This window comes from Rhinopithecus bieti, unplaced genomic scaffold, assembly GCF_001698545.2.
Source record: "Rhinopithecus bieti isolate Rb0 unplaced genomic scaffold, ASM169854v2 scaffold_33210, whole genome shotgun sequence".
NCBI classification, from domain to species: domain Eukaryota; kingdom Metazoa; phylum Chordata; class Mammalia; order Primates; family Cercopithecidae; genus Rhinopithecus; species Rhinopithecus bieti.
Window position 1 is genome coordinate 1,030,742 of NW_016814226.1, and position 17,186 is coordinate 1,047,927.

The 17,186-nt window shown below is 45.4% G+C and overlaps 1 protein-coding gene across 3 annotated transcripts in view; it reads right to left on the reverse strand.

The window, feature by feature from the left end:
- EFCAB6 (EF-hand calcium binding domain 6) overlaps positions 1-17,186 on the reverse strand; it is a 324,746-nt gene that overhangs the window by 126,735 nt on the left and 180,825 nt on the right. For all 3 annotated transcript variants that reach the window (XM_017850034.1, XM_017850033.1, XM_017850035.1), the window contains 2 exons: positions 3,785-3,899; positions 792-925 (listed from right to left, as the gene is read on the reverse strand). In XM_017850034.1, coding sequence (XP_017705523.1) covers positions 792-925; positions 3,785-3,899 — 249 coding nt within the window. The remainder of the gene's footprint in view (positions 1-791; positions 926-3,784; positions 3,900-17,186) is intronic.

The window sequence follows — 17,186 nt, forward strand, 5'->3', positions numbered from 1 at the left end:
GCTCAGATCATCCTGTACTGGCGTCTATGTTTGAACGGCTGCTGTCTACTTCTGTTTTGTCTGTTACAACTTGCATGCACCATGCATACCTCCACCACGACAAACTGTGTGCTTTTCCCTAGAGCCCATGCCTTGTCTGTCCTGGCCTGGCTCAGGCTGCCTCATCTAAGGCTTGCTCCCTCCTTTCCTAGCCAGCCCATGCTTAAGTCTTACGATTCAGTGTGGGGGCCACCTCCTCCAGGGAATCTTCCTTAAAGGGTTCTTTTCCCTGTGTCCCCAGAGGATGCTCCAGTTCCTTCGACGACAGCCAGTTACTATGAATATGACTTGTCTGTTTACCATCTGTGTCTGGGATTAGACGGAGCTCCCTGGGGTGGGGCTGGTAGCTTTCATCCACAGCATTTAGCACCGATTCTAGCACATAGTAAGTGTAGAACACTTGTTTGGTGGGTGAATGGATGAGGGAATCAATGAGGGACTGGATGAACGGGTTTCAAAGTCACCGTACCATGGGTTGTCATGCTTCTTCCCCACTAACACCCACCTCTTGTGAAAAGGGTCTCCTTACCCTTCTGCCAGCAAAGCGTCCCTAGGGGTCCCTCAGGGAGGGAAGAAGCCCCTTCCTCCCCACACACCTCTCTCTGACCAATGCTGGGTCTGCAAAGGGAAATGCTCTGTGTCCCTCGGGCTAACTGGGACATGACCTGCACCAGGACTCACACCCACTTGGGCTGCATGGTTGGGAGAAGGGGAAGCCTAGAGAAGCCCAGTGCCAGACAGTCACAGTTTACCCGGAATGACTCCTTCAACCTCCTGGGGAAAAGCTTCAGGCATTCTTCTGCGGTGATGAAGTGGCTGTTCACGTAACTTTTTGAAGGAGTTGGAGGCTGCAGTGGAGTGGTTTCCCGCCCTCTCATTGGAGGATCTGGAACAGTGACAAAGATCAGGGTTTCCACTAGGGCCCATCAGCTTCATTCTTTTTTTTTTTTTTTTTGAGACAGTCTTGTTCTTGTTGCCCAGGCTGGAGTATAGTGGTGCAATCTCAGCTCACTGCAACCTCTGCTTACTGGGTTCAAGAGATTCTCCTGCCTCAGCCTCCTGAGTAGCTGGGATTACAGGCGTCCGTCATCGCGCCTGGCTAATTTTTGTACTTTCAGTTCAGACAGGGTTTCACCATGTTGGCCAGGCTGGTCTCAAACTCCTGACTTCAGGTGACCCGCCTGCCTCAGCCTCCCAAAGTGCTGGGATTACAGGTATGAGTCACCATGCCCGGCCCACCAGCTTCATTTCTACATCAATGTTTTACCTCTGCCTGTCCCAAATCCTGTTAAAGCCCCATACAGTATCCTCCTGTGAGTTGAACACAGCATTGACCTTCTTACTATCTAGTTTCTTTTCCTTCAATTCTCAGACACTTTCCTCCTCTTCCAGGAGGAACCGTACTCCAGACTGTGGGGCCTCCTTTCACCCTCACAGACCACACTTGGCACCATGGCATGTTTACTTGTCCTGTGTCTCTTGTTCATCTCCCAATTCCCAGAGGAGGAGAATGAGAATTCCTGCCTCTTTTTGGTTTCCTGGAATCATGTCCTAAAGACAAGAATATAGAATTCATTCAACATTCATTCGTTCAGCGGCTATTTCCTGACCATGTGTCTGTTAAGTAACATGCTGAGGCCTTCCTCTGTTTCTTGGTCCTTCCAGCGATGCTCAGGAGAAGGTCCTCATGTTTGTTTACACGTAAGAAAACCTATCATCCCATGCACTTTACCTACAGGACGGTGAGGCTCGGGGGTCCCCAGCTCGCCTGGGAGGTGGAGCTCGTGGACAGCACAGCTGAATTCAGGTCCTCTGATACTAAGACCCAGTTGGTTCCCTACTACCTATGCCCTCTCTCTCCCCTAAAATTAAGGAAGGAAGTGTAACCTCTCCTTAAAAACTCCATGTCGGCCAGGCGCGGTGGCTCACGCTTGTAATCCCAACACTTTGGAAGGCCAAGGCGGGCAGATCATGAGGTTAAGAGATCGAGACCATCCTGGCCAACATGGTGAAACCCCGTCTCTACTAAAGATACAAAAATTAGCTGGGCATCATGCACGCCTGTAGCCCCCGCTACTCGGGAGGCTGAGGCAGGAGAATCGCTTGAACCCAGGAGGCCGAGGTTGCAGTGAGCTGAGATCATGCCACTGCACTCCAACCTGGTGACAGAGTGAGACTCTGTAGCCTGGTGACAGAGTGAGACTCTGTCTCAAAAAAACAAAAACAGAAACAAAAACAAACAAACAAACAACCTTCCATGTCTACCCTGTTTCCATTTGGCTGGGGTCATCTGAGTGTGACCTTGTGTCAAAGCCAGGCTACATACCAGGGACTTGGTTCCAGACATGGTTCTCTGCACCTGTTGCTCCTGCGCCCTCCCCCTGGTGTGGTAGGCAGATGGATGGGGGAGAGGGTACCCCAAGCTCATGGGCATCCTCTGCCCCTCTTGAGCCTGTCTTCTGCCTCATCTGCCTCACTGCAGAGGCTGCAAGTGGCCTCCCTCCGGTTCCTTACTGCCTGGCAGATAACACCCCCCACCCCATCGCCTGACCCCTCTGCCACATCCCCCTGACCCCTAGCAGGGGCCACACAAGGCCTCACTCCCCACTATGCTAGAATTCTTCACGTGTGAGAAAGCAGCTTAGAGGGGCAGGGAGGAGACAGGCAGGGAGAGGAGGAGTAGGAAGTAAGAGGAGGAGAACATGGGCAGCCAGGAAGCCGGGAGCAGGTGATGGAGACAGAGTCCAGTTACAGCCGTGACAGCTTTGCCAGCACTACGAGCCCTGGGCCCCAATTTCTTCACCTGAAAAATGAATGCACCTGGCAGGTGGGATGCAGTCACTTAAATACAGGTGAGTTCCTTCTCCTTCTTATTTTCCTTAAAAAATATCAAAACACCTACCCAGGGACAGTGCTGAAATTCTAAAATGCTGTGGCTTCTCATGATGCCATTTTTCAGGGGTGTGAGTCTTCTCTGTTTAAGGGTGGCAAATGACAGTCTGGCAAGGCTGGGGGACCTTGGTGAGGATCCAGCCTGAGTCTCTGGGAAACTCACCACCTTACACAGTCACCTGCAGACCCAAGGCCGGGAAAATGGAAAATGCGCGGGGCTCCTGCATTCCGCCTGGCCAGCCTGCAGGGTATTTGCAGCAAAAGAGAAGAGTATTCCACTGAGATATCTGTGTGATTTCTGCAGCTTCTCTAGAGGGCTTGTCTGTCTACCAAAATATCTTTGGTGTGTGAGAAAGCAGCATCAGTGAGTGGAGAGGCGGCTCCAGCATACAGCACAAAGATGGGTTTCTAACAAATGGTGGAGGGTGAGGCTGGCGGCGTGGCTGGGTGGCCTTTTAGAGCCTCTGCGTCATTCTCTGTCCACAGGGAGGAGTAATATTTGTCTTGCCTGTATGTGGTATTGTTAATTACAGATAACCAGCAACTACATTAGGGGAAAATCTTAAAGGCCGTGAGGTATGATTCAAGTAACAGGCTTTGGGGCACAAACTTTCTGAACCATTCGTGCTCTGAGTTTGTAGAAGACTCTTTCAGGCACAGTTCTGCACTCACAGTTCTGAACACAGTCAGATAAAATTAAACAAAAACGGTTGTTTGCAGCCCCAGAAGACACCTCGTTTCAACATCACAGCTTACACTACTTCAACCCAAGTGAGCTGGTGGCACTGCTACCAAAGACGTGCGGTATCACCCAGGACGCATCCCACAGGGTATGGACCTGGCCGTTAGCTACCTTCAAATCCTGCCGCAAAATCAAGATAGCTCATCCCTTCCTTCTCAAAGCCTATTTTAGTGGTCAGCAGGGCATACTGCTCATCGTCCATGGGCATCCCAGTGTCTTCCAGTACCTGACGAGGGAGAGAGGGGAGGGTGGAGAGGTGTTAGGTGGTTCCGCGGGTCACTACTCCCCGAGCACCTCCTGCCTCTGCGACGGCTCACAGCACGGCCCATTATGGTTACTTACCTGACCCCACCCACAGGCTGCCAGAGGGTAGGACCGAGTCTGCTGTGTCCCTGGGCCTTGCACAAGGCTTGTGTTTGTTGGGTGAGTAAGTGAACAAAGGGACAAGTGGCGCAGTCGGCGTGGTGCTCGGGCCCACAGGCGCCACTGCAGACTTTTCCAAGCTGTGCCATCCAAGATACCCAAAGCCACACTTGTTACTGCCATGGCTTTAGAGTCTCATACGTCAGGTTTATGTTCACATATATTCAAGAAAACAATATAAAGCAAGCAAGGTAGTTGGAGGAGGGAAAACTGAAGTTTTCATTCAAGTTTCATTATGATCCCAGTTTACATGAAAAGCGGCTGTTTTTTTTTCTAATGGGGGGGCATCCATGAACGCTTTTTTTTCTTCTCCATATGCTAGTCCGCTCACAGAAAGTTATTCCTGATTCCTTCCCTCCAAAACACATGACCTACTGTTTCAGTTTTGGGTTTCTTGGGGGCAGAGGGAGCACCCAAGAAAATACTCTTCTCTGCCTTGCAAATACTGAAGTGGAATTGTCTCAATGACATCTCCCTAGGAATTACAGAAAAGATGATGCCCTTTGGCCAAAACCCAGACAGAGCTGCCTGCGCGAATGTGAGCCACCCACAGAAGGGGTGCTGGGTGGATAGAGGCAGATGGAAGGCACCACCTCTGCTGATCTCAGAGTATTCACAATCCAAATGGGAAAGCACGGGTTTTCCTCCAAGAAAGAACACGGAATCACAGTTCTAAATGTATCTATGGACCAAGGGGCCAAAGATGTCCAGGATGACTAACCCCACTGGGAACAGGGGACGGAATGCTTTCTAGGAGAACTGGGTTTGCTGATGGGTTGTGAAGAAAGTGTGTGTTGGGGGGTGAGGAATACACAGGTTATCGTCAACAAAATCAGCAGACATCACCGGAAGTCAGAGTAAGTTCCAGATGGAGGAGTGCAGTGGCGCTCACTGCATTCAGCGGAAGAGGCGGCTGGGGAGGGAACAGAGGGACCAGGTGAGGCAGTGTTGCCCTCATCATGGCCACTGAGCAGTACCTCTTAGTACCTGTGTGTTAACAGGTACGGTGTGGGGCTCTGTACAGGCTCCACACAGATCTCATTTAATCCTCAGCAGAAGCCTCGAGAAAGGCACTCTTTCTAACCTCATTTTAACGCCATGGAAACTGAGTCTTAGGGAGTTTGGGTCACTTTTCTTAAACACATGAATAGGAAGCGACAGACCTGGGGTTCAAATCCAATTCTTCTTTTCTTCTTCTTCTTCTTCCTTTTTTTTTTTTTCTTTTTGAGACAGAGTCTTGCTCTGTCACCCAGGCTGGAGTGCAATGGTGCTACCTAGGTGCACTGTAACCTTTACCTCCCCGGCTCAAGTGATCCTCCTGCCTCAGCTTCCCGAGTAGCTGGGATTACAGGCGCATGCCACCACATCCAGCTAATTTTTGTACTTTTAGTAGAGACGGGGTTTCACCATGTTGGCCAGGCTGGTCTCAAACTCCTGACCTCAGGTGATCCACCTGCCTCGGCCTCCCAAAGTGCTGATGTATGAGCCACCACGCCCGGCCTCAAACCCGGTTCTTGTTAACCACTGTGATGAGATCTACTGTAAGGTCACAGGAGCCTGGACAAAGAAGACAAGAGATGAAAATGGACAGGAAATGGCCCAGTGGGAGTGAGAAGCTTCCGCCATGGAGCCCTGGTGTCCTCCATGTATCCAAAGAAGCCACATAGGCAAAGACCAGCCTGAACCTTGGTGGAGCCTGAAAGGACAGGAGGCCTCTAAGGAGCTGGCCAGAGCCCACCTCCCACCTGCCTCCCTATCTCCCCAGGAAGGCTGTCAGGAGACAGTTTCTCCTGCCTCCAGATTCTGACAGGGTGAGGGGCTTTCTGCCCCGGCCCCTTACACTAAAGCTGCAGAAGGAAGCCTCTTGGCTGCAGTCTGGACGTGGCTCTCGGCAACAGGGCACTCCACACCTTGTGGTGCAGTCATCAGCTTCTTTCGTTTAGGTGTCATCCTTTTTGATATTCGGGAAGAGGACCAGAGAGCTGGCCCTTGTGGCTTATTCTCCCTTTTGCTGTCTATGTAAATAACAGTCTGATCGTGAAAGTGGCGCATTGTATCTTTGCTGGTCCAATCAGTCAAGCCTGGCCTTGGCTTCCTGTGCGTGGAGGTACACAGGCCGTGATGTGGCTGGTGCAGGGCTGGAAGCTGAGAGAAAAAGGAAGGGATGGAGGCATTGCAGTGCTGCCCAGGGGGATTCAGGGGAGTGGCAACGCAGGAGTACAAGGCTATCACCAGGGCCTGCCTGTGGAATTGGGCAGGAAGCATGTGACTAGGAATGCTGACAGTTTTGTGCCATCTGCACATGGTCCCTGGCCTAGCTCTGCCTGTCCCAGCACAGGATAGCCCTGGTGTTCAGGTAGAAAGCGGTGGCCCCCACAGAAGTACCCACAGCCACGGTGAACCTCTGATTGGTTGCTTGCTTTGAAAAAAACTTAATATTTTGAAAACAATTGCACATGAATTATTCATGGCAAATTCTTCTTGCTCAGTTCTTTCACAAAACCATATGTACTGGATCATAAGGAAATGTCTGCAGGCAAATGTTCCCCAGCCTGGAGGGCTGTGAGGTGCCAGGGAGATTCGTACCATCCCCCAGGCCCTCAGCAGCCTGTCCAGCAGTCGCAGGAGCGTAATCCCTAGGGCTGCGGAGCACCGCAGAGAACACAAACGCTGCAAGTGCTATTCCCAGAAGAGGCTCAGGGCAGGCCCCAGATGCAAAGGCCTCTAATGCGTCTTGCGAGGCTCCCCTTGCACCACTTTCATTTCTAAGATGAACACAGTAGCAAATCAACCAGATTTATCATGACCCTTGGAGGCGACATACAATACGAAGGAAGGCGCACCAGCAAGGTTTATAAAACAGATTTAAATGTTTAACCATTCAAGTCATTTCCTTTGGTCTTTTCTAGGAGGCATTCCCCTAAGAAAGTTGCTCAAAGACTGACAAACTATGGTCCGGCATGTGTTGATTCACCAGAGAGTCGTCACTCCTGCCATCCCTGGGGCGTCCCTTAGATTGTAGAACCGACTCTTCCCCAGGAGGCCACAACATTTCAGGGAACTGTTGCTGGGCCCTCTCCACCCTGAGAACTTGCCCAACGATGAAAGTGAGGACTCAGCCTTTTCTAAACGCAGCCCCTGCACAACATTCTGTGAGAGAAGCAGCCACCAGTTTCTGTGTGTGACACTTGTTTGCTATGTCTCTTTGCAGCACTTTTTTGGCGGTTTCTATGTGATTACACTACATATTCTCAACTTTTCACAGTCTGTTTAGACTTAATGTTATGCCACTTCACATAGACTGTAGAAACCTTGCAACTTCATAGAGGTCTCCTGCACCCTGTTTTTTTTGTTGTTGTTGTTGTTGTTTTTCAGATGGAGTTTCGCTGTTGCTGCCCAGGCTAGAGTGCAGTGGCGCAATCTTGGCTCACCACAACCTCCACCTGCTGGGTTCAAGTGATTCTCCTGCCTCAGCCTTCTGAATAGCTGGGATTACAGACATGTGCCATGTACCACCATGCTCGGCTAATTTTGTATTTTTAGTAGAGACAGGGTTTCTCTATGTTGATCAGGCTGGTCTTGAACTCCTGACCTCAAGTGATCTGCCCACCTCAGCCTCCCAAAGTGCTAGGATTGTCCTGCACCCTGTTCTTATGGTATAGTTGACATTTGTTTCACATCTACATATGTTATAAATCCCACAAGACAATGCCATGATTTTTGCTTTGAATATTCCTATGTGGTTTTAAATGAAGAAAATAATAGTCTTCTATATTTAATCAGCAATTTGCCATTTCTAATGTTCTTTGTTCTGTTGTGGATAGCCAAGTCTTCCTAGTCTCAAATTCCTTCATCCTGAGAAATTCCTTTAGCCTTGCTTGTAGCGAAGATCTACTTGCAATGAATTATCTTAGCTTCTATTTTATTCAATTTGAAATAATCACCTTCATTCTTGAAGGAGACTTTGGCTGGGTATAAAATTCTGGGTTGGGAGGTACACGTTTGGTTTTGCTTTTGCTTTTTTCCTTCCCATATGTTACTGTTCCACTATCTTCTCACCTCCTCCATTGTTTCTGGTGCAAGGCCAACGGTAATTTGAAATGTTGTTTTCCTGTTTGTAATGTGTCATTTTTCTCATGCTGCTTTTAAGATTTCTCTCTTTGATTTTGCTTTTCAGCAGTTTGTCTGTTATTTTCTTTGTAATATCCTACTTGGGGTTTTCTGAGCTTCTGGAATCTACATTAGGGCCTTTCACCAAAATTGGCAAATTTTAGCCATTATTTCTTCACATATGTCCTCTTCCCTAACCCCTGTCTTTTTCCCTTTTGTGATTCCAATTACACCTATGTTAGACCTTTTGATATTGCTCATGTGATTGTGAGACACTATTCTCTCTTTCTCTCTCTTTTTAAAAAGCTTTTCTCTCTCCTCTTCAGTTTGTATAACTATTAATCTATCCTTAGGCTCACTGACTTCTGTCATCTTCATTCTGTGGTTGAGCTATCTGGTGAATTTTTTGTTTCAGATATCTTATTGTTCAGTTCCAGAATTTCCATGTGGTTCTTCTTATAGTTTCTATTTCTCTGCTGAGATTTCATATATTTTCATTCGTTATGAGTATATTTTCCTTTGTATCACTGAGCATTTTTATAATGGTTACTTTAAAGTCTTTGAGTGTTAATTCTAACATCTGGTAATCTTAGAGTTTTTTGAGAAAGATCACATTCTTTCTGTTTCTCCAAAGTTGAATAATTTGGAGTTATATCCTGGACATCATGGAGGTTATGGTGTGGGGCCTCTGGATTCTGTTGTAGTTCTCCAAAGAGTGACATTTTTTATGTCTACCTATGTTACAAATCTATATATCTATGTATTTGATATAAATCTATATATTTGTTTCATGTGTTTGAGCAGGCAGTAGGCTTGGCTGGAATCAAACTGAAAAAGTTGGAGTGTGTTGGGCTGCAGCTGAAATTTCAGCTCAGTTCTTGTATCCTTAGCTAGGTTACTTGCAATCTGCTCTGCTCATGTGTGGTTTAGAGTCAGCCAGAGATTGAGGAAGAATCTATATGCAAAAGCGGGAGCATCTACTCTCTCTGGCTCTCTCCTTTTCAAAATGCCCCCTTTCTCCATCCCCATCTTTACTTTCAGGTAGCATTAGTTACCCAGACCTCTTCCCTCTGGTTCTTCAAGCCAGAAAGGCTATTAGTTTCCTCAGGTGAACAGCTGTAGAAAATGGGAACTCACTCATGCTATTCCCCTCTTTAAGAGTTGACACCCTCCTGAATGTTCTTGCCTAGTCTAGTTTCATTTTCCAGGACCTTCAGGCATTTGGTTATTTAATAAATTACTGATTTACTGACTTACTTAACATCGTCCAGTGTTTATACTTGGTATCTCTGGGAGGGCTGGCCCAGTAGAAGCTTACTTAGCCAAACTGGAGGAGAAGAGTACTATGGCTGGAAAAGAATATGATATTTTCAAAATAGGTCTAATTTGTATTTGAATGGAAAATTCAAATTCTTTTGGCAAATGCTTCCTAGCATCATCAGACACACGTCTGACTGTCCATGTGGCCCCAGCAAGACAGAATCTTCAAAGCTGATGCAAACTGGGGTGACAGGCAATTGTGATGCCATGGTCATGTGCACAGGCCGCAGGATATTGGGCTCAGGATGCTGTTGCCAGCTATGAGTGCAGATAAATAATTGGGTTTCCTTTTCAAGTCTTCACCAACAGGAATACTGTGAAGAATGCCATGAATGGTCACAGGGCGCAGGGCATCTCAGATAAGAAGCCCCTTGCAGGAAAACACCGACAGCCACGGTGTGCCTGATTACAGGTACACTTCTCAAGCACAGAGCCCACCATCAACAGCATAGTGCCAAAAGCCAGAGCTGGCTTCTGAGCCACAAACCCTCCTTCCTGGCTCCAGATAGGAACAGAAGCTTCCCAAGGATCGCCACGAAAGAGCGTTTGATTGAGGAGCTACCAGGGGCCACCCCAGGACCTAATGACTTCCATCCCTCATTTAAACCTTGCAACAATGCCTCAACAGAAGTATGACCAACTCCATGTTCTAAATGAGGAGATCAAAGTTGAAGAAGGCGAAATAAGCCAACTGCTTTCTAGGAAGACACAAGTGGTAAGAAGTAGAGCAAAGATTTGAACACAAGTCAGTCGGACTCCACGGGACAACATTGTCTTGTAGACTCAGCACTGGACGAGACAAGAGAGTGTCAGGTTCAACCTTGTCCTTTACTGATGAGAAACCCAAAGCTCAGAGATGCAAGCTCCTGCCTCATGTTCATGTGTGAGCAGTAAGGAGCCACTCACATGACTCTGCTGGGTGTGCGGCTGCCCAGGGAAGCCTGGGAGCCAAGGACTGTGACCCGGCTCTGACAGCTGAGGCTGAAATGCAGCTGAGGCTCTGGCTGTACAAACAGCATATGACGCTGCTTCCTTTTGCACAGGATCCTCACCCTGGGAGACGCATTGCTCCGCATCAGATGACCAGCCTGGCACCGTCCACAGAGGACACACTAGGTTTGTTTCTTCACCAACTGTTATGTGCCATGTGTTTGGAACAGGTCTACAGCAGGGATAGGGTGTCTATGAGTCAGCAACTACACAACAAACAAGCTGAAATTCAGTGGCTTACAACAAAATAAGCATTTGTTCTTGTACTTGCAGGTCCACGGGTCAAGTGTGGGTTGGCTGATGTGAGACGGGCGTGGCTGGGTGTTTCTTTTTGCTTTCTTTTCTTTTCTTTCTTTTTTTTTTTTTTTATGAGACAGAGTCTTGCTCTGTCGCCCAGGCGGGAGTGCAGTGGTGTGATCTCGGCTCACTGCAACCTCCGCCTCCCAGGTTCAAGCAATTCTCCTCCCTAACCCTCCTGAGCAGCTGGAATTACAGGTGCCCGCCACCACACCTGGCTAATTTTTGCATTTGTAGTAAAGACAGGGCTTCACCATGTTGGTCAGGCTGGTCTTGAACTCTTGACCTCAAGTGATCCACCCGCCTCGGCCTCCCAAATTGCTGTGATTACAGGTATGGCTGCGTGTGGGTTGACTGGGCTTGGCTCCCGAATGCAGGTTGGATTTGGACCTGCTTTATGTAGATTCATTCTGGGGACCAAACGGAAGGGACAGAGCTGCCCTAGGCAAGCTCTTCGAGCAGCAGATGATGGGTGCACAGGCTTAGCATGTTCCAGGTCAAGGAAAGCCATATATTAGTGGTGAGGGAAGCACACACCATAAATGATGAGGCACAGGGAGGGAGGGGGTAACAGTGGTAAGATGAGCTCTGTGGCCCTTTCCAGCTCTGATCTATGGGATTCTGTTTACTTTGGTAAAATGCTATGACCGTTAGAAATATGCCATGACCACAATTTAAATCACTCCCATAAATCCAGACATTTCTAGTCCCTAGACTAAATCTTCTATCTGGTCCCCACATTAATTCTATTTGATCCATAGTAGATGGGACTGTACCACACTTCCAAAAACAATCCTTCCTTCAACCTTAGTGCCTGACTCTAGGCCTTCAGCACAGACTGATGGTTTGCTAACGACAATCACAAAGTCAAAAAATGTTCATGTTTTCTTTTCTTCTTTGCTGCTGGCATGATCATGACAATGAAGATGATGATGATGATAAATTGGTTTGGTTTGTTTTTGTTTTTTAAATATATTATCCCCATAAAAACTACAAGACTAGAATTGTGTTTAGATGGCACAGAATGACATAATGCTGAACCTAAGTGCAAGCTTCAAAAACTGAGACTGAAAGATGAGGCGACATGACCGCCTTTCAATGTCAAGGGGAATTCCAGGCATAACTAATGCATTGACCAGACATGTCCATTTTAGAAGCAAAGATCCAGAACCCAGCTCGGGTCTACATACACATGTAAAATCTCAGCATGTTCTGCGGGCAGAACTTCACTGACAGATTTTGAACATGGCAGTTCAGTACTTCACTGACAGATTTTGAACATGGCAGTTCAGTACTTCACTGACAGATTTTGAACATGGCAGATAAAAGCAGACAAGTCATTCCTACTTCAACTTCAGAGGAGGCTGTTCTCAGGTCCTGGAGATCAGATCTGTCATTCAAAGGGCAAGTGGGAAGAAGCTCAAAGCTCAGGACAAACAGGCACAACAGGAAAAGCCGGTGCTTAGCAGCCACCTCCCCTGCGGAATCCCAGGGCTCTCTGTCACTCAGCCTCTGCACGCCTTTATGTTCTCTCTTGCTGATTTCAAGAGCAGATACATTTCTAACATATAAATGTAATGTAAGTCCAGTTATGATTCCAATAATGCATCTGGGGGGTAATTGAATAAAATGATTTTAAAGTCTATACAGTAACATATAAACCTGGCCTGAGAATAGGCAAGAAAATACAAAAAGGAAGAACATTGAGAAAAGAACTGTTTTACTAAATTAAAGAGCCATATTACACTTATATAGAAAGAGATGTATAAATCAGTGGGATGAAAATTTTCAGATGTAGACCCTCGTATAATGAGAATGTCATAAATGACAAACATAATAGTCTAATTCAGTAAGAAAATATAGAAGAGCCTCATCTTATGTCATACATAAAAATTAATTCCACATGGATTAAGCATCTACATTTAAAATAAAATAAATTCTCATGATAAAACAATGGGAAAGAGGAGCTCAGGCTAACTAAAATCAAAGACATGCAAATTAAAATAATGACTATAATTCTGACTGGTATGTTAGCATATATTAAACATTTTTATTATACCCAAAGTTGGCAAACATTTGGAAATTAGTAACTACCAAACGCTTGTGGTAGGAATGAATTTGATAGAATCATTGGAAATGTAATATGGCAATATGCATTAAACATTTAACTGTGCATATTCTTTTGACCTAGAAATTTCACTTATTCTATAAGCAAGAAATTATAATAATTTCAATACATGTTCATCAATTGTAACAAATGTACCACTCTGGTGAGAGGTGTTGTTAGTGGGGGAGGCTGTGCACATGGGGACAAGGGTATATGGGAACTTTGTAGTTTCCACTAAATCTCGCTATAAACCTAAAACTGCTCTAAAAACATTCTATAAAAAACCAAACAAAATTCTTGTAAGAAAGTCTAGGAGACTGAGGTGGGCGTGGGGGTGGGGGATGAAGGAATAACACCTTATTAACTATGGCTACAAACCTAGAATTTATTTAGGAAAAAAAAAGACAATAGATATATTTGGTTGTATAAAAACTTAAAACATTTTAATGGCAAAATATGGAACTACAACAAAACAAAAAGACAAATGATATATTTGGAAAATATGTTTGTATTGCAGAAGACAAAGAGCTGATAAATTATTAATTAATTCTACAGATGTTTTGGGCATCTCTGTGACAGGTACTGTCCAGGAACTAGGAATACAACAGTGAACAAAATAGCCCAGTCCTAGCCCTCAGGTGCCAGGCCTATTTTAAGGGTTATACATTGTCAGTTGAAGTGTATACCCCAAAAGATAAAATAAGGTCTCAATCCTGGTTCCAGTGAATGTAACCTTTAATGGAGCTGGGGTCTTTTCAGATGGAATCAAGTTAAGATGAAATTGCGCTGGATGAGAATAGTTCCTCACCCAATGACTGGTGTCCTTAGAACAAGAGGGAAATTGGGACAGAGGCAAACAGAGAGAACATGATGTGAAGACATGCAGACAAAGAAGAAAGAGATCAAAGAGGCCATGTGGAGCCAGAGGCAGAGGCTGGAGTAACGCAGCTACAAGCCGAGGGATGCCGGATGGTAGGCAGCCACTGGGAGCTGGGAGAAACAATGAAGGATGCTCCCCAGAGCCAGTGGATGAGAGCATGGCTCTGCTGACACCTTGATTCCAAACTTCTGGCTTCGAGAACTGTGAAAGAGTACATTTTTACTATTTTAAGCTACCCAGTGTATGGTAATTTGTTATAATTGCCCTAGGAAACTACTAGTTTCCCTAACCGTAACCCTAACCCTATTAGGAAACTATTAGCTTCCTAAGGCTGTCGTAACAAATATATGCTGTAATAAATATATATATAGATATAAACAAATATAAATATATAATACATCATATGTGTGTATATATATCCATATATATATATATATATGTATCTCCTCATTTAATCCTTCTAACAATCCAATTATATAGCTACTACTATTTTCATTTTAGGAATAAGGAAGCTGAGGCTGAGGGGTGTGCCCACAGGCACACAGTTATTAAGAAGCAGAGCTGAGCTATTCACAATAGCAAAGGTGTGGAATCAACCTAGATGCCCATAAATGGTGGACTGGATTAAGAAAATGTGGTACATACACATCGTGGAATACTATACAGCCATAAAAAAGAATGAAATCATGTCCTTTGCACAACATGAATGCAGCTGGAGGCCATTATCCTAAGAGAATTGATACAGGAGCAGAAAACCAAATACTGTATGTTCTCACTCATAAGTGGGAGCTAAGTATTGAGTACACAGACATAATGATGGGAATAGCAGATAATGCGGACTACTAAAGCGGGGAGGGAGAAAGTGGGGTGTGGGCTGAAAAACCACCTGCTGGCTACTATGCTCACTACTTGGCTGGTGGGATTATTCATGCCCCAAACTTCAGCATTCTGAAAAATACCCACGTAACAAACCAGCACGTGTACTCCTTGAATCTAAATTTAAATGTTGAAAGTATTGTAAATAATAATAATAAGGAAGAAGAACCAGAGCTGAAATTTGAACCCTGGCAACTCGGCTCCAGAGTCAACATTTTTAGCCATAATGTGATACTTTATCAAATAGACTCATGCATTTGAAAAATACTTATTGAGCACGTATGATGTGCTAGGCACTGACTTAGATGCTAGAGATAGGGCAGAGGATGAGAAAGACAAAGCTCCCCATCCCCACCAAGCTTACATGTTAGTGAGGAGTGACTTGTGACTACAGGGGAAAGAGCGTCCTCAGGAGAGAACCAGGCTTGAGTTGGTGCCAATGAGCCAATGCCCAGAGAAGAGTTTTGGGAGCTGGGAGAACAGAAGTCGGGGTCAGATTAAGAGGGATACAGAGCCTCAGGGGGAAAAAATGTCCCCAGGCTGAGAACCCAGAAGGTGAGGGAGGAACTGGGAGTCCTGGGATTCTTGTGAGAGCATAGATAAATAATGATGTCCATCAAAAACAAATAGCTTTTATAAGTTGACAAGAGGGCAAAGGATGTAAATAGGCAACTCGAAGAACAAATCACAGTGGCAAATAATAATAATAAATTCGCTAGTCAGGAAAACAAATGCAAATTAAAGTTTAAATGAGTTACCATTTTAAAACCATCGGACCAGCAAAAATTTAAAAAGCTGTAATGCCTATTGCTTATAAAGGTCCAGAGAAAAAGATACTGTCATACACAGCCACTAGAAATGTGAAACGTTACAGGGTTTTACAAAACAAATAGAAAGCATGTTAAAAAATGTTTAAAAAAAATCTTAAGCCAAGATTTTTTTGGTCCTACTCTTGGCATCCATTCCATACAAATAAAAGCATCAGTATGTAAGGACACATAAAGAAAGATTGCTTAAAGAGGAAAAAATATTAAAAATAAAAGAAATGAATGCCCATCAAAAAAAGAATGGCTAATGTTCTGCTTGTTGGAATATCTTGCAGATTTATGCTTCCACTAAGAACAAATGAAAAAGATGTAAAAAAAAATGCATCAAAACATGTTTGAAGCATAAGAGAGCTGCTGAGGCAACCAGGACCCAAAGGAACAAAAATCTGAGAGAAGGGGGAAGCTGGAGGAGAGTGAGCCATTTGCTCATTCTAGGAGCCGGGCAAGGAGCTCAGGACTGGGGCAGATGGCCCAGGCAGACAGAGAAACAAGTAAGGTATATGAGGAGCTCATGAAACTGCAGAGAACAAAATGAGAGACCCAAATGACTGGATTCCTAGCAAGAACGAAAAAGAAGAAACATGCCCAATACTCTACCCCTTTTCCTCTCAAAGTATTTGCTGAGTTCTTAAGCTGTGTTGGGCAGAAGACTAAGGAGGCAGGACGCCTCTGAGAAGCAAAAGGGATTTTGTGGTCACCTTGTGGTCCTAAGGAAACAAGGACTCGAGTTCAGGACCTCCTAGAGGGGAAGGGGCAGGGCTCAGAGAATAACCCAGTGATATGGTTTGGCTGTGTCCCCACCCAAATCTCATCTTGAATTCCCATGTGTTTTGGGAGGCACCTGGTGGGAGGTAATTAAATCACGGGGGCAAGTCTTTCCTGTGCTGTTCTTGTGATAGTGAATAGATCTCAAGAGATCGGATGGTTTTAAAAAGAGGCATTCCCCTGCACAAGCTCTCTCATTTTTTGCTTGCCGCCATCCATGTAAGATGTGACTTGCTCCTCCTTGCCTTCCGCCATGATTGTGTGGCTTTACTAGCCACGTGTAACTATAAGTTCAGTTAAACTACTTTGTTTTGTAAATTGCTCAGTCTTGGGTATGTTTTTATCAGCAGCATGAAAACAGACTAATAAAGTAAAATTGGTACCAGTAGAGTGAGGCATTGCTGAAAAGATACCTGAAAATGTGCAAGCGACTTTGGAACTAGGTAACAGGCAGAGGTTGAAACAGTTTGGAGGGCTCAGAAGAAGACAGAAAAACATAGGAAAATTTAGAAATTCCTATGTAGGAAAATTTGGAAATTCCTAGAGACTTGTTGAATGGCTTTGACAAAAATGCTAATAGTGATATGAAAAATAAGGTCCAGGTTGGGGTGGTCTCAGATGGAGATGAGAAACTTGTTGGGAACTGGAGCAATGTAACTCTTGTTACATTTTAGCAAAAAGACTGGTGGCATTTTGCCTCTGCCCTCGAGATTTGTGGAAGTTTGAACTTGAGAGTGATGATGTAGGGTATCTGTTAGAAGAAATTTCTATGCAGCAAAGCATTCAAGAGGTGACTTGGGTGCTGTTAAAATAATTCAGTTTCAGGCCGGGCGTGGTGGCTCAAGCCTGTAATCCCAGCACTTTGGGAGGCCGAGACGGGTGGATCACGAGGTCAGGAGATCGAGACCATCCTGGCTA